Source organism: Poecilia reticulata, chromosome 7 (assembly GCF_904066995.2).
Source record: "Poecilia reticulata chromosome 7, P_reticulata-male-v2, whole genome shotgun sequence".
NCBI classification, from domain to species: Eukaryota; Metazoa; Chordata; class Actinopteri; order Cyprinodontiformes; family Poeciliidae; genus Poecilia; species Poecilia reticulata.
Window position 1 is genome coordinate 28,938,082 of NC_088836.1, and position 21,740 is coordinate 28,959,821.

Below are 21,740 nucleotides of genomic sequence, written 5' to 3' on the forward strand. Positions count from 1 at the left end.
TAATGCTCAAGAAGATGGGATCTGTGTCCAAGAGGTAAACATGTTTTGTTGTGAAATGTGCATATCAACCCCTCTACAAAAGCTGATAAGATTCATTATCCACTTGTGTACAGACAGAATGCCACTAAGCAAAGAAGGAGACTTTAGCCCACTGGTCTGCAAACTGTGGCTTTGGGGCTGCAAGTGACTCTTTGGACCATTGACAACGGATCTTCATAACTTCTGCTAAAAAGTAAAAATAACCAGCTAATGTTTTAAATATCAAGTCAGATCAAATTTTATTAGTTTTGTCACCTATCAGCAGCAAAAGCATTTCACAGTGCTTTACATAATAAAAACATAAAGTCATAGAACACACAGTCAACAACATTTTGCACAAATACAGACACAAATGCAGATTTTTAAGAGATTTTGCAATATTTGCATTGAATTTATACAAAGAATGACACTAAAAGTGCCAGCAATAGACTTTTACATATGATTTTCTTGTCATTATGTTGGAATCTGTGTATATTGTTTTTTTAATTTAACATAATTTTTCATCCCACAGAAGAAAAAAAAAACATTTGCAAAATTTTATGATAAATCTTGATTTTAAAAATTAGAGAGAAAAATGTTGTTTTTGTAGGGGACATAATGAATAGAAAGGCTGTTTCAGCAATACAGAAGTTGAATTATTTCCATCTCAACCTTATCTGGAAACCCCAACAAACTTATTTTAAAAATGTTATTGTTTACTTTTTTACCTTTTTTAAATCCAGACAATTTAAAATGGGGATTACACCCATTTGAGACTCTCTGTATGTGTATATCAGACTCTTCTAGTATAAAGCGCCATTGATGTGGACTTAAATTTTTAAATTACCATCAACTAACTGCACTACAATTGCAATTTAAAGCATTCTGCATTACTTGAAGTAAATGTATTAATTTCTTTTCTACACTGCAAAAACTGAAATCTTAGTAAGATTAAATATCTTAAATTAAGGAGATTTTTCTTGTTTTCTTTCTGTCAAGATAATTTTTCTCACCAAGAGGGATTTATGTAAGAATATTTTTCTTATTTTAAGTGTTTTTGTACTTAATTATCTCAGTAAGATATAAAAGCTTAATGTTAAGAAAATATTACTTATTATGAGTAAATATGTGCTAGAATCTAGAATATCAATATTTACCAATCAAACTTCAAGTCTAGAACTTATTTTATATAAGTAAAAATTTCTTATTTCAAGCACAGAAAGCGAAATCACATACTTAATTAAATGTATTCAGATAATTAAAACAGACTATGTCCAAATGGAATCCTTTGTGTTATTGTCAATGAAAAATTAAAAAAAAAACCATGAACTTATATTCTTGTATAAATTGGCAGAGTGTACAGGAAATTATAATTTAATATTTAAACGATTGACATTTAACACAACAATTTCAGAAACAATATCAGTTTATATATCAAGATAATTCTTGGCATGTTTCCATCTGCTAAGGACCTTCTTAATTTGATCTTCTTGATGCAACCTCTTACTGACATGTCATGAAATTTCTATTGATGTGTGATTTGAAATGGCTGGTATTCCACACAATGAGATTAGAATCAACAATATTGATTAGCTCAATGTCATGATAAATATTTTAACTTTTGGTTTATATTTCAAATTCTTACTTTATAAGTTACTAATATTAGTTTGAACAATATTTTATTCATCATGTTTGTAACCCCTTTTATGACATCATACAATCCACATGGGAAAGCGCCCAAAATGTCAGTGAGATAGTATTAATGTTCGATACAACAGATTTTCTTTCTGATCCAATCGAGTAAAATTTAAGGTGGTATTGGCAATACAGATCCCATACTTTGTGCAAAAGACAATTAATTTGTTTCTTAATTAAATAAAAATAAATGTAATCCATATCTTGGCTTCATAAAAGAACACAATGTACTCTGATGCACTCATTTTAAACTCAGAAGTATATTGAGACAACAATCCCGTTTACTATAAACTATTTTAATTCAGCAGAAATATACAAAACATGTGAAAATGGAGTTGCAAACTAAAAAAAGAAAATTAGTAAAGTAATAACCCTACTAAACACATCCTTGTTTAATTATTAAAACTACTATAAAATGACAGCTGAAATGGCTCCATGTCACTTTTTTAATAATCTGTCAACATGTCCATTTCTGAGTGAGTGAGCGTCAGCAGCACGCTGCGCTTGGGCATTACGTCCTTACACATTACATACTCACCAGGCGGAAGAAAAAGTAGTTCCCATTAACAACGTTTCATTTCGGCAAGATCTCAATAATTTAGTTACTTTCTAACTTGCTCTTGTTAATCTACATTATCTCAAATTACTAAAGTGTTGAAAGTATTGATCCTTGGATCTGACAATAGATTTTAAAGAATTAAGTTCTGGTATCGGAAGAATCGATATTTCAGTATCAATCCGCACATCACTAACGGCAACGCCAGAGATCATTTAACTGCCCTGATTAACCGTTAATTCAGTTGTAACAGCCTAACTAAGCTTTTATCTACTGTACTTTTATAAGATTTTCTTTTGGCAAATTCTCTAATCTCGGTTGGACATGAATGAAGATGGAGGACTTTTTTACGTGTATAGACCCTACAGCTGCTGTACTGAGAGGTAAGTTTAAAGTTGTCTGTCTTTCTAAGATAAGCTAACTGAAGCTAGTTAGCATGTCGTGATATGCCAATTTTCATCCGCGGTTAAAGAGCCGCTCTTGTGAATATGAGCTTTGAACAGTTATTAACCACAATAGCTGTGGCTTAAAATATCGACACGAGTTCTTGGTAGCTTCCGTTTTTTAACATAGCTAAGGTGGCTTCTCATTCGTAGCTTATGATTCGGGAAATGGTTAAAGAGCAATTCCGCCTAGTATTTCACTAACTTTGAGGGTGTTTTATGTGCTGTAATTTAAAAACTTAAATGCAATGAGACTAAAGCCTAGGTTAGATATTCCACACTGTTACCAGGATATTTTAAACACTATTTTTGATTTGTGAATTTAAGTAGTCCTAGTTTGATTTAATTAAAATAACTTTCTTGCCATCTTGAATTCATGTAATATTGTAATTGAGCACATGAACTAAAATAAGACTTGTTTTATTTTTCAAGTAAACCAAACTGTTGCCATGGTGAAGCCTATGCCAGACACATCGTCAATCACGTATTGCACCATCTACAAGAAACTTTGGGAATTGCAAGTGACGGCATCCTTCACATTCTTGAGGTAAGAAATTTATGATACTGATTCATCATTACACTGATTAGACCCTAAAACGTGGTTTGTTTTGTGATTGTTTTTCTGTCTGTGCTCCAATTAGCAGATGACCCAACAACTTCAAACAAGACCACTTTTCAGCTCTGTGGTGATCGTGAAACTAACTTTCTACTGGCCATTGGAACCATGCTGCCTGCCCTGATCTTCTGAAAGGAGGACATCATAGCTACTACACCTTTCAGCATCCGTGTGTCTGGGGCCACTCCTCTCTGTGCTGCTGACAGACGTCTTGAGAACACCGTCCGTAACTGAGGCAAGACTTCCGCATATAAGTCTATGGCTTATTGGAAGAAGTTCATTGCGGGGAAGCTCCTATTGTTGACATCTAATCCCAAGATTTTTTTTTGCTTTGGACAATTTGGTTTGCTTGACTCTTAGTGCAGCAGATGTGTCAGATCGTCATTGTTCTGTCATTTTACAGGATTGTTTCAGAATCAGATGCCCATCCAGACTTTAAATTCTGACCAGTAGTCATGTTTTATTGTGTTTATGTGAAACTTAAACGTAATAAAGATGTTAAAAGTAATTGAACTTATGTCTTCATTTCAGCAAGCCAATAACATATCTTGTTCCAGTATTCACAGGATCAATTTTTGGATTTTTGTCTTAGCATAAGAACCTTGAGTAAGGCTATGATAAAATATATATTTTAATCCTATGCAACAATAAAAATAAACTAGATTTAGGTATATCACTGCAAAAGTCCCCTTTCAAAAACAAGAAAAAAAAGTACAAAAATAGGGTATAATTTTCTTAAAATAAGAAAAATTATCTGCCAACAGAACAAGAAAATTTATCTTGTCAAGATTTTCCAAAACAAGAAAAAATATCTAACCAAGATAAACCTACAAATATCTTAAAATTAGTGTATTTGTACTTAAAACAAGCCAATTTTACTAATACAAATAGAATATATGAGATTTATTTTCTTAATACATAGAACATTTTTCTTAAAATAAGAAAATTTTACGCTATTTTAAGAAATTCAGTGTCAAGTAACATTTTCTTTACTTGAGATAATTTTTCTTAAAATAAGATAATATATCTTACTCGTATAAGTAAAATTGGCTTGTTTTAAGTAAAAATACACTAATTTTAAGATATTGTAGGTTTATCTTGGTAAGATATTTTTTCTTGTTTTAGAAAATCTTGACAAGATAAATTTTCTTGTTCTGTTGGCAGATAATTTTTCTTATTTTAAGAAAATTATACCCTATTTTTGTACTTTTTTTTCTTGTTTTTGAAAGGGGACTTTTTGCAGTGTAGAAATATATTTTGAAGGTGTTAACTGTATTTTAGTAAAACAGAAAATCAACACATTTACAGGAGTTTGACAGGAATGAATGGCATTTTTTGCATCAAGATGAAATACATTTAAAACAGACTATTTCCTACACAAATATGCCTTACTGAACTTCCAGAGCAGTTAAAAACTGTATTTTAAATCCCAGTGTGCCGCCGAGGTTTATCTGCTGCATTTAAACCTGGGCTAAAATAAAGCAACATGTGCTTTGCTGTTTTTCAAGAAAAGAAAAAGACGGCAGATGTACGACAAGTTATAAAATGTCTCCATCTAGTGGTCGGACACATTAAAAACATTTTCTTCTCGTTTTTAATAAACCTTGTTTTCACCTCTCATTAGGATGCACGAACAGTATAAAAGTTGTGCATAAGAATAGTCACATCTCAGGGTGACAGTCACCTATTTTTTCAAAGATTTCCCACTATTTGTGTCTGGAAAGTGTGGTAGAAATGTGCATCTATCGCCAGAGAGAAATCACTGAACTCCTTTCTGTGCTGCATCACTCTATCTGCTCATAATCACACGCTATAAAATATTGCACAGAATGCAGAGATATTTCCCAGAGGAAACGTTACTCTATACCTTACTGAGCTACATTTGCAAATAAAACATGTTGATCACATAGCTTTACAGGTTAATGAGTAAGTTGGGTTTATTCTCTATTGTGAAACACCCTGGCTGTGTCTATAAACATAAAAGCTTTGAAAACATTTATTTTCCCTGCGAGGAAAATAACCAAATGTCACAGACAAATTTAATCTCTGACTCTGAGTAAAGTAGCTGTTAAATGCCAAAATGATTTCTTGGAAAACTCTCCAAGCACCTAATTTAGCAGAACTCTCACCCCATCGCTCCTTGGGCAATTCTCCCACTTTCACCACCTGAGGGAAGCAGTAAGGACAAATATCGGTTCAACGGCAGGTCACCTCCTAATTGCGCAGCAAAAGATGTTTCACTCTTTGTCTCCATCTAGGTGGAACAGGCATATAGAATAATATGAGACAGTATTTACAGATGTCTCTTTCTTTGCTGCTTTAACATTTCAGATTATCATAAAAAGTAAAAATGAGAAAATATAATTTGTGATTGCTAAATATTAAATTTTTTAAGTGAAAAATGAAGATATTCAACCCCACTCTTGTGAAAAAAGTATTGCAAACCAATAATTAATTGGGTTTTTGAAAGCTGAGTTCAATGTCGACAGTCACACTCGCACCTGATTATTACCAGATCTGTAAAACCTAAAATAACCTGACATCATGAAGTAGACTTAAAACATTTCCAAAGGTATCACACTATGTTGATACCACTTCAAATCTTTTTAGTATTGTTTGTTTAGGCTGACCATTATGCATTTAGATGGCATGAACTGAAACAGAGCGCTTATTGTTTCTTCCATGATGCAATTTTGAACAAAAACAATTTTTAAGTGTACAGGAGGTGAGAGAAGTGCGGTGTTGATGATGCCTGGGTTTAGGTGTATATTTTTTATTACAACTCTGTGTAGAATGATGGAAGACTTGTGGGACTTTTCTCATTTCAAGCCCTCAGTTTGAAATATGAGCTTGTCTCACGGATGCAGCGAGTGTATTTGCAAACACAGCGCTATTCCAAAGACCGCTTAAACAGTGGTTTAAAGTCGAAATGCAATTTACAGCAAAACTAATTAAACCACAATGTCATTTTGAGTTGAATTTCACCAAATTCCTAGAAGAATGAATACAATAGGAAAGAGATTTATGAGTATTTGACTACAAATCGGCTAAAGCTGTAATGAAATGTCCACAGTCAATAGAAATCAGTAATGCATGTAAGAACTCCTTTGAATTCTCATTATTTCAAATCACCAAGGCATTGATAATCTGTTATACAGCAGAAGAGAAGGGGTGAACTGTTTTATTGAGACCTCAGACCTGGTTTGCACTTTTTGCCTCTTTGACAACTCTTGTATTCTCAGTTTAAACTTCGCCCTGGAGTCCATTCACTAGCTCTTCACTTGCCCTGTTTCCAACTATTACAGTCACTGTCATTGCTCACCTCATTGTCTCTGCTGTGCACATATCACATTGTACATTAAGCTCCCTGACAGAATGTCTTGGTGCATCAACTATTGGATTTTTGACTCTATTTCTCTCCATCATGAACTCTCCTTGCCAATGTCCTTTAGATTATGTGAGATTCTCATTTGAAGTGACTAAAGGTGTTGTGGTTCAGAAGAATAATAGCTTTTATCACTCTGAAAAATACAGAATCACCCGCTGCTATACAATATATGTTTATTTGTTTTTATTTTTTTTACTAAAAGGAAGTGGACTGGGGCTGCGCAGTTGGTAGAGCTGTTGCCTTGCAGCAAGAAGGTTCTGGGTTCGATTCCCGGCCCCGGTCTTTCTGCATGGAGTTTGCATGTTCTCCCTGTGCATGCGTGGGTTTTCTCCGGGTACTCCGGTTTCCTCCCACAGTCCAAAAACATGACTGTCAGGTTAGTTGGCCTCTCCAAATTGTCCCTAGGTGTGAGTGTGTGTGTGCATGGTTGTGTGTCCTGTGTGTCTCTGTGTTGCCCTGCGACAGACTGGCGACCTCTCCAGGGTGTACCCCGCCTCTTGCCCGGTACGCTAGCTGGAGATGGGCACCAGCAACCCTTCCGACCCCATTAAGGGACAAGGGTGTAAGAGAATGGATGGATGGATGGAAGTGGACTGCAGGTATTTGCAGGGGTTTGGGATCACAACTGCCCAGTTTTGGAAATGCTTATAACTGCCTATGTTAGACGTCCAAAAACCCAAAATACCTTAGTATGCATTAGGTTCTAAAATTCTAGTGAAGTGATAAAGTTGTTTAGAAAAAGAGTCAGAAGAAATAGAAACTATATTTTATTTACAGCATCCAATAATATTTTTTGCATACCGACATCGTTAAAAGGTTTGACTGGAAATATTTCTGACTGTGCTTACAATTAAATCAGTCAAACTGGGACTTTTACGTGATGGGAGGGCTAACAAAAGGCAAATGGCAGTTGCAATATCAACAGAGCAAAGGGGCAGACAAAACATCAGAGTGCATGTAATGCAGACAGGCCTTTTTTATGCAATGATCCAGGTTTGAGATGCGTTTACACTCATTCTGAAAGTTTAGATTTTTTTCCCAAAAAGAAATAAATGCTCTAACCTTGTTTCTATTTACGCACTTTCGTTTTAATAGCTGCCTTAAATTCTATTAAATGGTGGCAAGGCAAAAAAAAAAACATCAAGTAAAATATAAATGTAAAGACGAAACATAAAGTATGGTTTTCGGTTACGCTAAATATCAGAAGCAGAAAATGTTAAAAAATAAATAAATACAATTAGATTTACAAACCGGTATTTTTTTAGCATGAAGTAGGTAAATTTGGTTCATAAATAATATGATTTCAACGACTAAAGTGTTATAATACTGCTTTGCTTCAGTTTAATATTAACATTTACAACGGTACCTGAAGGCATCACTTTCTCCAGCACGGCTGTCATGGCGCTGACGAGGCCGAGCACTTCTGCGGCGTCAAACTTTAATTTAGGCTCGATTTGGAATATCAGCTCTTATATTTACTCTCTAAAATCTTCATTCCCCGACGAGTGCGCACTTTGGTGAGTTACCCAACAACATGACTGCCCCGTTTAGTCATTCTGCGGACTGTTTGATTTTAGCTTGAACGTTGTGTCTAACCAAAAGGTCCGCGTAATTTAGCTAAAATACTTTTCTGCTGCCTGTTGGTGTTGAACTGGTGAAGTGCGGGATTTCACTTGGTTGATAAACAGCTTTACATGTACGCGTATTAAAATAACAAAACTCTGATAAAAATAAGAATCAACAGATTAAAGCAGAGTGCCACAGGTTTAGCTTTCGTGTAACTTATTTTGTTTGTTAGCTTTTCTTGGACACATCTGCAGATAGTTCCTAACTCGGAGCTGTACACAGTGCAGTTTAATCGGATGTTTCACATTTGAATATTGTCCCAGACTTTACATGGCTTATTGCTCTGTCCGTTGCTCACACCAATCCATGCTGAATATTAGAAGACTTATTTGGTTCCTTCTGATTCCTCCTCTTATTATTGGAGCAAACTGATATTTTTCAGTATTCTTCCAGTGCCGGTGGTTGGTAAAAATCAGCTTAACTGAAAAATTCACAAACGGAGATCAAACATTGTCACAACTCGCATCTTCCAAGTAAGAGTTATTGTGGAAGGTGATTCTGTGGGCAGGAAGAATATCCAGTAGCAGTCAGTCTTGCAACAAATCTGAAGAGGCCTCTGACTACAGACACTGTTTCTGTATGAAAGTTTCATGACTGACATAACATGCTAACAGCTCAATACCCGGGCAGTGGAGATAATATTCCTCAGAAACATGTTTTAGATAACACCGTCAGCTAATCCATCTCATTTGCTTTTGCCATTCCTGTCATTCGGGTTATTATTGTGACTTGATATATTGTGCAACTCTATTTGCGTGGATCCCACTGAAAGATTTGTAGCGCTTCTGCAGCTGCAATGCGATTTGATATGTCAATACAAAATGCCTCCTTGTAGCTTTTATCTTTTTGTAACCATTAAGAAGATTCCATAAAACTCTTCAAAGCAATTGAAAAGTCCCAGAATTAAATAACTAGAAAAAACACATTACCAAGGGATCCATTACATGACTGCGTAATATAATCGGTTCAAATTAAACCACGCTATTTAGATGGGCAATCATGACTGCAACAAAATATCAAGAACACATCTGGCCTGCTGTCGTCTTATCTTACTGTTACATCTGTTAGGTTTGTGTTGGCCTTCCACAGATGAGAGATGGGATGAGGTGAGTGTGTTGGATTGCCTTTTTAAGGGCAGGAGAGGCTCAGCTGGGGAGGGCTGTAGGTTCATGTGTCTCCACTTGGATGGTTACGTTGGACTCGGCAGCTGTCTTCACTCTCAATCCTGAATCAAGAAGCAGTGATGCAGAATGAGTTGATTGCTTTGCAGCTCCTTTTTTCCAGACAGGAGGGAGGTTGGGTGTAGGGTTGTAGTGGAATCTGAACACTTCCTAAGGAAGATGTTTGCACTAGTTTCTGTTTAGGTCAGGAGTGTCCAAGTCCAAAATAAGAGAATTGGTGAAAACAATGTACTCTTTTACTTCGAGTTCTAAATAGTAGTTATAAAAATGAAATGTTAATATTAGGGCTGGACCTGAACGGGAAACATGTTATAGTGACATCATTACTGAATATTCTGATGATTATATCAGCTATCCTACATTGTCCTGATTCTTCTTTTTTTTTTCTTTTTTTCTTTTTTTTTGCAATTTTTTGCAATTGGATCATTGCAATTTTACAATCTTCAGCTTCAGCATCACAGCCACTAAAAATCGACATATGGTGAGCGGCTTGTCCATCCATCTGGCCAATTAAATTGGCTTGCAGAAATGTATCCAACCAAATATTGCATCCATGTAATTTTATACGGTTGCAATATTGAACTGTAAAAATGCCACCCAGCTAAGTAATGTGGGTGGCATCTACTAACTCACTCGCTCTTTGGTTTCCTAACAACCTGTTGTGCAACGGGTGCATCAATAGTTTCAGGTTTTGCTTTTGTGCCTCTTCACTGCTTAAAAAATAAATAAAAATAAAAAACCTATTTTGTGGAGTGAAGGGAGAAAATAAGTACAGCACTTCAAGAGGAAACTGTGGATAAAAGAAGAATGGTCACATCACTTGTTTGTCAGTATTTTACACAATTAAAACAAAACAAAACAACATAGTTACCCACATTGGGGAAAAAACGGTCTCTTCCAAATATTTCTAGACCAGACGAAAATATATTTGGTTGTAGTTGCAAAGTTATGCCAGCAGGGGGAAGACATGGTGCATAAACCCTCACATACACTGAGTCTGTTTTTGATTTACTGTGCACACATCCATCCACACAGCAGCTTCCATGTAAACACTCCACACACCCTCCCACCTCTCCGATGAATCAGACTCCTGAAGGACACAAAGTTCTAGGAAGCATTGTGCTTCTTATTTACATTTTCTAGAAAGGGCGATGTGGCAGGGATTGATGGGATTGTTTTGTGTACAAGTTTCAGAGCTGATTTAGATGTGTTGTGTACTTAATGTTGTACAACATCACACCCTGACAGACTGAAGTAAAATAGTAATTTTACCACATTCAGATTGTAGTTGGTGATGTTTTTAAGTTGTTCCTGGAGAAATTGTCAGTCAAGTTTATTTGTACGGCACATTTCAGCTACAAGGCAATTCAAAGTTCTTTACATTATAAAAATATAATTTACTAACCAATTATGAAACGCCAAAAAAATTACATTTTGTTAGATCATCAACCAAATATATACTGCTCAAAAAAATAAAGGGAACACTTAAACAACACAATATAACTCCAAGTAAATCAAACTTCTGTGAAATCAAACTGTCCACTTAGGAAGCAACACTGATTGACCCGACGAGGGTCCCCGTTGTCAATCAGTGTTGCTTCCTAAGTGGACAGTTTGATTTCACTGAAGTTTGATTTACTTGGAGTTATATTGTGTTGTTTAAGTGTTCCCTTTATTTTTTTGAGCAGTGTATATTGAATATGTTGATCAATGTTCCAGTTATTATGAATCAAGGATAACTTTATAAACAGTTAACCTTGATTTAAAGGAATTCAGTGTTTTGGATGTTTGTTCCAGATTACTGGAGCATAAAAACTGAATGCTGCTTTTACACGTTTGGTTCTGGTTCTGGGGATTCAAAATGGACCAGAACCAGAAAACCTGAGTGGTCTGGAAGGTTGATACAACAGCAGGAGATCTTTAATGTATTTTGGTGCTAAGCCATTCAGTGATTTATAAACTAGAATAAATGTTTTAAAGTCTATTCGCTGAGCTACAGGGAGCCAGTGTAAGGTCTTTGAACCTGGGGTGATGTCCTTTATCTTCCTAGTTTTTGGCAGAAGCCTTCATAACATTGTCCTCTGAGTAGATATTACCTTTTATCCTTTTGAAGAATATTAATATTTGGGTTTTTCCATTTATTTGTACCTCCTCTCTGGGTTACGGGGCTCTGTTTGCCCTCAGGAGAGAAGAATGATCCCTGCACAGATCTTTGGACTGGTGCATTGTTGAACCCTGGTGTGGAATGTGTACTGTCTTTCAGCCAGAGGTACGGTGGGCTTTACAACAAATCTCTGTAAGCAGACACTTGTGTATTTTAAGAAGTTATCTTCTCCTAAGATGACTCGGAGAAGGTCGTCATCAGTGGTTTTGTCCAAGTGATTCGACTAAGCTGAAATGTGAATGTGAAAATAAAATGTGTTTCTCATAAGGCTGATAGATTGAATTTCATGATTGTCAAATTAATTCTGGAGCGATGCTGTTATTCCTAGAAGAACCTGGTTGTAGGTTTTGTTTTCATATAAAACTGAAGCAGGTGATCGTGTTGCCTTACCTGTAAGTTCAGAGCAGATGTATGTTTTGCCAAGAGATTGGTGGAAATTCAAACAGGAAGCAACCCTACAGGTGGTGAGGAGGCCAAGGCTCTGCTGGCAATTCCCATGAAGACTCCTTACTCACTCTGAGTGACCGCAGAGACATACCAGAGGTTGTGGTGGGGGGTGTCTGACTGTTAGCGTCAGTTCCCTTGCCTGTTAGGTGTTCTCCCTAAAATCCAACCCCCACTCCCGTCTGGAAATGGATACTGTGGGCGTATTTATAGCTGCAGACCACAAGCGAGCTCTTTCTTAAACACGTCGAGGGAGCTGGTTGCATTCGTCAGAGTCGAACTGAGCTTCACTGTTGTGTTCTCTTGACTGTTTTACTTTTTGTAACCAGCCTGGAGGGGCTTATCAGGTAGGAGAACAAACTGCAAAAGCTTTTAACTATTGTTACTGTCACTACGGCTTTCATACTTTATGTTCTTTTGCCATTACATCAAGACAATTAAAAATGCTTTACCAAAGTCATTTTTGTTTTGTAAAAATCTTTTTTTTTCTCTTTGTAAGAATTCATACATTTCTTAATGAATAATTTTAAATGTAATATCATTTGATGAGAAATGTTTGACACAATCTATGAAGAAATGACTGCAATAATGATCCTTCCATTAATGTTAAAAGTGACATGCATCGCTTTTAATTTTTGGCTTTTAATAATGAAGGGGTGCAGTGGTGGACAAGGTTTCGCTAACCCTAAAATATTAATCATAAACATTACTTTTGCTAACGCTAAACACCAAAAGTAAATTGCTATTGCTAAAGCACTAACTGCAATTTAAATAATATATGTCCTTGAAAGATAAGATTGTATTTTGAAATGTAGCTTAAAAAACATACAGGTTGGAAAGTGCAAATAAACTTATTTTGTTTCACAGTTGAGTAGCTGAGTACGCTGATGGTAAGGTGTTAATTGTGTCTAGGATGTGAGGGGGCTATGGAAATGTTAGCTGCTGCTTTCCTTACCTCTAGAGCTGTAATCATTCCTCACTAAAAATACAAAATTAAGCAAAATGCTTCATTAAAAGTACAGTTAATACTTTTACTAGTGACAAGTGTATGTAAACCAAGACTGTAAAAATAAAAGCCCTTCAACCACCACTCATCTTTGATTTGATCTGCAGTTTGAAACTTTTTGTTGTAATTTGAAAGCAACTGTTAAAATCCTTTTTGGTCTGGTAATTTTGTTTGGAATCTTGTTTTTATGGTTTAGTTGTTAGATAAGGAAACATTCTGGAACTTAGCTGATAATGAGGTAGGAATTTGTAGCAGGATTACTGATAAACTCAGTTGATGCTTAACAAGTATTTTTGATGTCTATTCCAGATGAAATCCTCCTTCTGAACTCAACCACCAGTGAGACACGGTGAGAGGAAAGATGGAGAAACCAGTTCTCCAGACGCAGCCGTCCACCTTACCTTTTTTTGACTCTTCGCACGCCTTCAACCTCCTGAGAGGAATCCATGAGCTACGAGCTGAGCGGAAGTTTTTCGACGTGACTTTATGTGCCGAGGGGCGGGAGTTCCACTGCCACCGCACGGTGTTGGCTGCTGCCAGCACCTACTTCCGTGCCATGTTCACCGGGACGTTGAGGGAGAGCGTAATGGACAGAGTGGTTCTACACGAGGTGTCTGCCGAGCTTTTAGGCTTACTGGTGGACTTCTGCTACACGGGTCGGGTCACGGTCACTCAGGACAACGTGGACCTCCTGCTGAAGACGGCTGATTTGTTCCAGTTCCCCTCGGTCAAAGAGGCCTGCTGTGCGTTTCTGGAGCAGCGTCTGGATGTCTCCAACTGTTTAGAGATACAAGACTTTGCAGAGGCTTACGCTTGCAGGGAGTTGGCGACTAGCGCACGCCGCTTCGTCCTCAAAAACATAATGGAGCTGGCGAAAGGGACAGACTTTGAGCGGTTGCCATGGAAGCGCCTACTAGAGTTCGTGTCCGACGACGAGCTTTGCGTGGATAAGGAGGAGACGGTCTACCAAATCGCAGTGCGGTGGGTAAAGGCTGATCTGCAGCGACGGCTGCACTACTGGCCCGAACTCCTCCAGCAGGTCCGCCTCCCGTTCGTCAGGCGGTTCTTCCTCCTGGCCCACGTGGAGAGTGACCCGCTTGTCTACCTGTCACCCACCTGCCTCCGCATGGTGAACGAAGCCCGCAGCTTCCAGTCCTGTGAATACGATCGTCACGACAGGCCGTGCCACCGCATGCGGCCTCGGCCCTCTACGGGATTGGCGGAAATCCTGGTGGTGGTCGGAGGCTGTGACCAGGACTGCGACGAACTGGTCACTGTGGACTGTTACAACCCTCAGACCGGACAGTGGCGCTACCTGGCTGAATTCCCTGACCACCTCGGAGGAGGTTACAGCATAGCAGCCCTCGGAAATGATATGTATGTCACAGGTAAGAAACCCAAACAAATCTTCAGCAGACAGCTCTGATCTAGCTCTGGTTGTGTTATGTTAACGGCTAATTTTCTTAACTGGGTAAATTAAGCAGATATTTCAGTTCTCAGTTGAATCCAATATCCCACATTTGATATTTGATAGATTCATGTATTTTGGTGTGCATTCACACCAGCCATGGTTAGTCTGCTTCAGTCAAACTCAAGTTTGTTTCCAGAGATTGTTTCACGCAAAAATGCAAATTCTGGTTCGCCTAAAAACCTGTCTGATTTCGATTGGAATGTAAATGCAGAGCGGACCAGAGATTGCTCCAAAAGCAGGAAGCGGAATAGCGCAGGGCATTCTGGGTAAATACAACCAAAAGCATTAATGGGAGAAATGGATCGTGGTCTTTTACCAAAGACAAAAGAGAATCCTACAACCACTCAAATCTGACTCCTCTCCATTTTTGTTTATATTTGGTGAAGAAGGAAGTTGCGTTCATTGTCTTCTTTATAGGTTTTTTTGTCTTTTCCTTTAACAATTTTTGGTGCAGCGCCACCACAAGAGAAGTTGGGGAACACGTTTCTAAAAAGTTTTGCTTCTTTTGAGACAGTGCATTGAAAATATAACAAATGTTGCAATTTTGGTCCCCAGTTGAACCAGACTGTCAGGTGATTTCTATTTCTGCTCCTTCATTTTTTCAAAAGGCCTCTAGAGAAAGAATATAAATAATCTACATCCTCTTTTAATATTCTCTGTGCCTGAGGAGGGCAAATGAGGCAATGCAGATGCTACCAGGACAGCTGTGCTATCCTTGTCATCGTTGTTATTAGCACTGGAATGGTGTTCTCTGTGTCGTATGTCTGATGCGACACAGAGAAGTTAACTGGATATTCAAGATGTGGTGTTAGATATTGTACTCCTGGCTCCTGAAGAGGACTTATGATGGTGCACTGATTTAGCAGCATTAGCTAATAACATCATTTATAGAAATAACAGCAACACATGATTGTGATGTACAGTGGTGCTCAAAATTTAACACTCTTCTGTTTTTGTGAGCTAAAACAATTACAAATTATTTCCCAGACTTAATTTTATGTGGATTCTGTGGAATCAGAGTGAAAAACCAATTTATTAAATGTAAATGTACTTTCTTCAGGCTCTTTTTTTAAATTTCAGATCTTCTTGGGTATACACCTACCATCTGCTGCAGAGAATCAGAAATAATCATATTTAGCTGACTGAATATGATTATTCTGATAGCAGTTATTTGTCATTACCAAGTACTGATATTACTATTTAAAGCCATTACATTTCCAAATTATTTGATGACTTATTTTCTGTCACATTGTATTTTTACAACACATTTTTGTCTGTTTTATATACATATAATTACACTCAATGAATCTATTCAACCTCGCCACATCAGTCACTTAAATACAGCTCATAAATGTAACTAACTGGTCATCTGAACTGGTTTAAATGGCCAGTCAAACATACTCACTGACTGTCAGAATAAAACTGAGATTTTTGAAGGTGGCAATAATAAATAGCTGCTGCTGAACTGGTTGAAAATGTTTTTAATGTTCAGAAAAGTATGGAAAAAAGATTAAAGATATATCTATATTGTGTATTAATGTCTGATACACAACATGCAGTTACTGTGGCATTTTAAGGAAATATATACTTTCTTCTGAATTTGAAGAAAATCCATTTTATTATTCTGGCATTAAGGAAGTAGGGATAATTTTAGTAAATCCTAACGGAAAAGAAGACGCTGTGGAAAAAAAAGTCTTTTAGAAGAGAAAATGATTTCAACTGTACAGAGGTGGACCAGATGAGTGATTTACAAACTTAACAAATTGAACATCTGCATATGTATATTATTATGTCTTAAGCACATTTTGAAATAAGGTTGATGAAGAATTTATTGCCTTTGTAGAGAAACACAATAAAGTCCATCTGTAGAACAGTTTCAGTAGCAGCTGACTATTGTGGCTTTGCTGCATTAAGTTAGTGGAGTCTATGTTTAGACTTGTGAATGTGGGAGAGTGGGGCGTTGAACAGATGTCTGTCGATCTCATTTGTTCAAGGAGAGATTATGCGTTTACATTTTGGTTTGTTTTAGTTTGTTCTTTGCAATGTCTCTAAGTTTATGATGTTATACTTGTTAAAGACCCCATACATGTAGACGGGTGTCTGCAAACTGAAGTCTTCTTAATGTCTGGATGTTATTTACTCTCTGAGTTCCCAACACTATTAATATAACTCTTATTGCATTATTTATTTAGATAAATCATAATTCAGCTCATATTCTTGTAGAGTTTATTTGCATAGCACAATTTAGTTCAAAAGTAATTTACACTAAGCCTGCAATAAGCAATTAATTAGTCGCATGATAAATTAAAATAAGGTCAATAATTTCCATTCTGATGGTTAATATTTTTTGAAGAGCAATTTTGTTTTCAGAGACATCATAATCCATTATATTTATGGTTTATTGTTTTTGGTAATTGTTTTACTTTGGATACTTGCTCTGTAAAATATGTTGATCAATGTTCCGTTTACTTACAAGTCGCTTTTTAACCTTGATTTAAAGGAAGTCTGTGTTTCAGCATTTTTGCAGTTTTCTGGAAGTTTGTTCCAGATTTTTGGTGCATGGAAGCTGAAAGCTGCTTCTCCGTGTTTCTCCAGGAGGTTCTGACGGCTCCCGCCTGTACGACGGCGTGTGGCGCTACAAGTCCAGTGTGAACGAGTGGACGGAGGTGTCGCCCATGCTGAAGGCCCGCGAGTACCACAGCTCGTGCGTGCTGAAAGGCCAGCTGTACGTGGTGGCGTCGGACAGCACCGAGCGCTACGACCAGGCTCTGGACTGCTGGGAGGCCTTGCCAGGCATGCTGCACCCCATGGACAACTGCTCCACGACGGCGTGCAACGGCCGCCTGTACGCCATAGGCTCTCTGACCGGTGAGGACACCATGGCCGTCCAGAGCTACGACGCCGAAACCAACCGCTGGACCATGGTCAACTGTGGACAGCTGCCTCCCTGGTCCTTCACTCCCAAAACAGTGACCCTCAATGGCCTCATTTACTTTGTTAGGTGAGGGATCTCTTACTGTATATTTTGTTACTAAGGTAACAATTTAGACAGGCTAGCCTTTAGTTAAATTATTTCACTCACAAATGGCTTTTGTTTTATGTTTTTTTAAGTGTAAATAAACAGCTCTAGCTATTTTTAAAGATTATTATAAAATGGCAACTTGCTCTTCTGTGACTTTAACTAATTTGCTTTTTGAACATCTCATCACTAGTATGGATAAAATCGTTAATCATGATGAATCGATTATTGAAGTAATTGTCAACTAATTTAGTCATGGAATAATCATTAACTGTAGTATTCAGACTAAAACATGTCATTTACCGAAAGAGCAATGCAGTCAGAGTAATTAAGTCACAACTGTACAAATTTTTTTTTTGTTTTTTTGCATTAAAAACATAAAAAAAAAACTTTACCTGTAAATCTGTTCACAAGTGGCAGTTTTAGCTTCACCTGTTTCAAATTCTGTAAAAAATATCCCTTAACTTTTTGCTTTTTTAATCCCATAATTGTCAACAGATCATCCTTACAGTGTATTGATGTTAACATAGTATGCTAGTGCATTTTAGGCAACAGAATGTTTATTGTTCAAAACATGAAGAAAACTACCTTAACGTACTAATTTGTTGTCAAAATTTAAAGAATGTGACATTTTTTGTTCATTCTGGCTTAATCTAACAGAAAAAACCTCAAATTTCCCTCTAATATTTCCACATAATTTGGGTGGTGACGTGTTTACGTTCAGAATGGCTGAATATTAATAACTAGAAGGATTTACCAGGATGAAACAGTCATCAGAGCTTCTGATACAGATGACGCAGCAGGTATTTGGCCAGTAACAGCCCGTCTCTATTTGCAGGGATGACTCGGCGGAGGTTGATGTTTACAATCCACAAAAGAACGAGTGGGACAAAATTAGCCCCATGAACCAGGTTTGTATTTCACATCAGATGCTTGTGTGCTGCCCTGCTTTAATAATAGTCTTCTGTGACCTCCAGTGTTGTACAGTAAACAGGTTGGAGACACAGAACAGGACAAGATCAATATAAACAAGCAGGAATTGATGCTCCCTGTGCTGCAGTTTGTCTCCAATGGATTTATTGTCCAAACGCAGCAGAAGTTGTAGAAACACTGAAGAAAAGCAAACTTTCCAACACATCGGTACACAAAAATAAAGATCCCCGAATTTTTCAGGTCCACGTCGGAGGCAGCGTGGCAGTCCTGGGCGGTAAGCTGTTCGTATCCGGCGGTTACGACAACACGTTCGAGCTGTCGGACGTCGTGGAGGCGTACGACCCGACGAACCGCTCCTGGACGGCGGCCGGACGGCTCCCCCAGCGGACCTTCTGGCACGGCAGCGTCAGCATCTTCCGCCAGTTCATGCCGCTGGTGGCCAGCTCGTTTGAACCCACCGACACACCCGAGTCCAACGCCATACACCTCCACCGGCACCAGCGCCATCAAGCGCTCCACAACCTCAACAACAATCTGAACCAGAACCAGGATGTAAACCCAGCGCATTGACGCGGGTCATACATGCCTGCCGTGTTCTCTCTTTGCAAAAATACTAAATCTTACCAAGTATTTTGAGTTTAGTTTCTAGTGCAAATATAATAAAACAAAACTAAGTTACAAGTAGCCTTTCAGCAAGATATGACTTTTAAGTTAATTTCTTAGTATTGATGAGAGAAATAATAGTATGTTTTCATCCATATTAAAGAATTGTTGATTTAGCTCTTATTCAAATTAGATTATACTTTAATAATCCCAAAGGGAAATAAATGTAACTCGTATAAATTCAAAATTCTTTATATCTTGCTGAAAAGTTACTTCCAAGTTAGTTTAGTCTAATTTTAAGTATACTAAGGTATTTGCACTGAAAACGAAACTAAAAAGATGTTTCGTAAGATTTTGCTTTTGCGGTGTTCAGTTTACCTCATTGCTGCAAGAATTGGTGGGAAATCTCAATTGGGAATGATGTAATGGTTTGGTATTGATGAGGTATGATATGCTGCTGCTCTATAGATTTATTTGCTTTAAAGTAGATTTTGAACCCTGCTACATCTTGGCTCAGAGAGAATGAAGGGATATGAACTGCAACAGCAGAAGGATGGCGGTGAAAACGGTTAAAAGCACTTTAACTTTTAACAATCATTCACAATAAGCTCCAAATAATTTTGAACATTTTTGTTGTGAAAGTGCTGAAAGACCATGGTGTGTGTACTATCACACTCTGAGGTACCTGGATTTTTCTTTCCTTTGTTGTTGACTCTTGCATGAGAGAAGACTGCATATAGTTTAAATGCATCATAATCCATATTATTTTCCTTGTTTTTTAATTTACATATGGTCATAACAGTGTGCATCTGCTAGGGAAATAGATCGAGATTTACAGCATTAGTGTCATTTGATGTACAGAAAAGGTTTGAAATGTTTGGGCAACATCCAACCTAGATTTAGTTTTACCCATTGTTCAAAACAACTTCATTTCTGTTGATGCATGGGGTTTCTGGAGATTTTCGGCCCTCTTGTGGACTTTCCTGGTCACTACATGGGGTCACAGACAGAATTTGTTTTTGCCATCTAATATTTTTTACTCTTCTGTATATTGATAGACAACTTTGGGTTTTAGATAACAAGATAGCTGTTTGTATGCCTTGATGAAAGGGTGAAACACTAGTAAAGATACAGATTGGACTTTTTATTTTCTTTTATTTTCTTTTATTTTTTACTTTGACCTGCAGATACGTTTTCACTGCAGTTCCCAAGCATTCAAGATCACAACTGCATAGAGTCACATGAAAGCAATGCCCTATGTGATATTTGGTGTTTTTTAACTGATGGTTATGTCTGCAGTGTGAAGCAGAAGTTTGGGCAAATGAGATTATAGCAACAAGACATGGACGTGAGGAAAATATCGGTTCTCAAATATTGCAAGTTGTTTCCTGTTAAGTCTGATTGTAGTTTTTACCTCAACAGAAAATGAAGGACTTGCAAGAATATCTCCATTGATGCATCAATCAGATTTTATTAAAATCCAAATGTACTGAAAGAAGTTGCTTTCAATTTTGATGCATAAGAAAAACTTATTATGCATCATTTTTCTTGAGAAATTTCAAGTAAAAATGTGCTAATTTTGATCTGTGGCCAACTGAAGCATCACGATGCACAAGTCTGGCCTGTCCTGGACATCTCATGCTCCAACACATCCATGTGCATTTTAGGATTGATTGTTTTTTCTTTTACATTCAGATGCATTTCCATTTACAGCTCAAAAGCTTGAACTCGTGTTGTTAGAAAGATCTGGGGACTTTGTGGGTGGGGCTGTATTGTGGTTGATGCAGGATTTTGAGGATTGCTGCTGATTCAGTTTTGTTTTAAATGCAGTTCTAAATTAGCAGTATATTTCTACATGCAAGTTAAAGTTAGGTCATAAATTTACTGTTAAATGTTTACATTCCCTAACTTCTCAAGTTTCACAACAGACTTGCATTTCTTCTGTTTAGTGTGAGAAATGAAGAGTTGAGTTCTGGTCTGAAGGACTCCAGCTTGCAGTGTTGAGTTTTTATTTAGTTGGTCTGACTCTAGTTTCTTAGTTGCACATCAGTCGTTCAATGATCCAGTTGAAATGTGCATGAAGAACTTTCCTAAACCAAATATATATATTTATAATTCTCTTGTTTCTGTGCGTATTTATGCATCTAGCTATGTTGTGCTGGCTTGTAATGTTTCCAGCAACATTGACTGGAAGTGCAAAAAAATCTCAGCTTGAAAAAATGTTTTTGCTTTAAAGTATGTAGTTTTTGAAGTGTTTTAGTGTTGTAAAAGCAGTTTTTTCTTAGTTCTCATACAGTTTTGTGAAGTTGAACCAGTGTTGTAAATAAAGCATATTTTAAAGATATATTGTGTGTGTTTTGATTACTCGTAAAATTCTAATTTACATTACGATAAATATCTGTTCTGTTCTGTAGAAACCTCTTGGGTTTTAACGGACCAGTTGGATTTATACAGAGAATTTCTCACATGTAGATTATTTACTCTTTAGGTGGCCTACTAAGGAAGTTTGTTGTGGATTTTTAAGGGGTATCAGAGTAAAGGGAGCTGTACACAAACACACTTTTAATTTTATTTTGA

General features: G+C 37.2%; 1 protein-coding gene and 1 long non-coding RNA gene across 4 annotated transcripts; both read left to right on the forward strand.

Moving 5' to 3' along the window:
* Positions 1 to 1,954: 1,954 nt before the first annotated feature.
* On the forward strand, positions 1,955 to 3,571 carry LOC145552287 (uncharacterized). Of its 2 annotated transcripts, none has more exons than XR_014088288.1 (3): positions 1,955 to 2,652; positions 3,145 to 3,259; positions 3,357 to 3,571. It is a non-coding gene; the product is annotated as an uncharacterized LOC145552287 (long non-coding RNA). The 2 variants fall into 2 exon arrangements; XR_014088287.1 differs by having other exon boundaries at positions 1,956 to 2,652; positions 3,354 to 3,571.
* A 4,503-nt stretch (positions 3,572 to 8,074) lies between these two features.
* klhl21 (kelch-like family member 21) lies at positions 8,075 to 21,507 on the forward strand. Of its 2 annotated transcripts, none has more exons than XM_008414539.3 (5): positions 8,075 to 8,233; positions 13,447 to 14,525; positions 17,204 to 17,609; positions 18,466 to 18,538; positions 18,801 to 21,507. In XM_008414539.3, the coding sequence occupies exons 2-5, from the start codon at positions 13,499 to 13,501 to the stop codon at positions 19,128 to 19,130; spliced, it is 1,836 nt and encodes a 611-aa protein (XP_008412761.1). In that variant the 5' UTR covers positions 8,075 to 8,233; positions 13,447 to 13,498; the 3' UTR covers positions 19,131 to 21,507. The 2 variants fall into 2 exon arrangements, with proteins under 2 accessions (XP_008412761.1, XP_008412760.1); XM_008414538.3 differs by lacking the exon at positions 8,075 to 8,233 and adding an exon at positions 12,080 to 12,478.
* Positions 21,508 to 21,740: the final 233 nt, after the last annotated feature.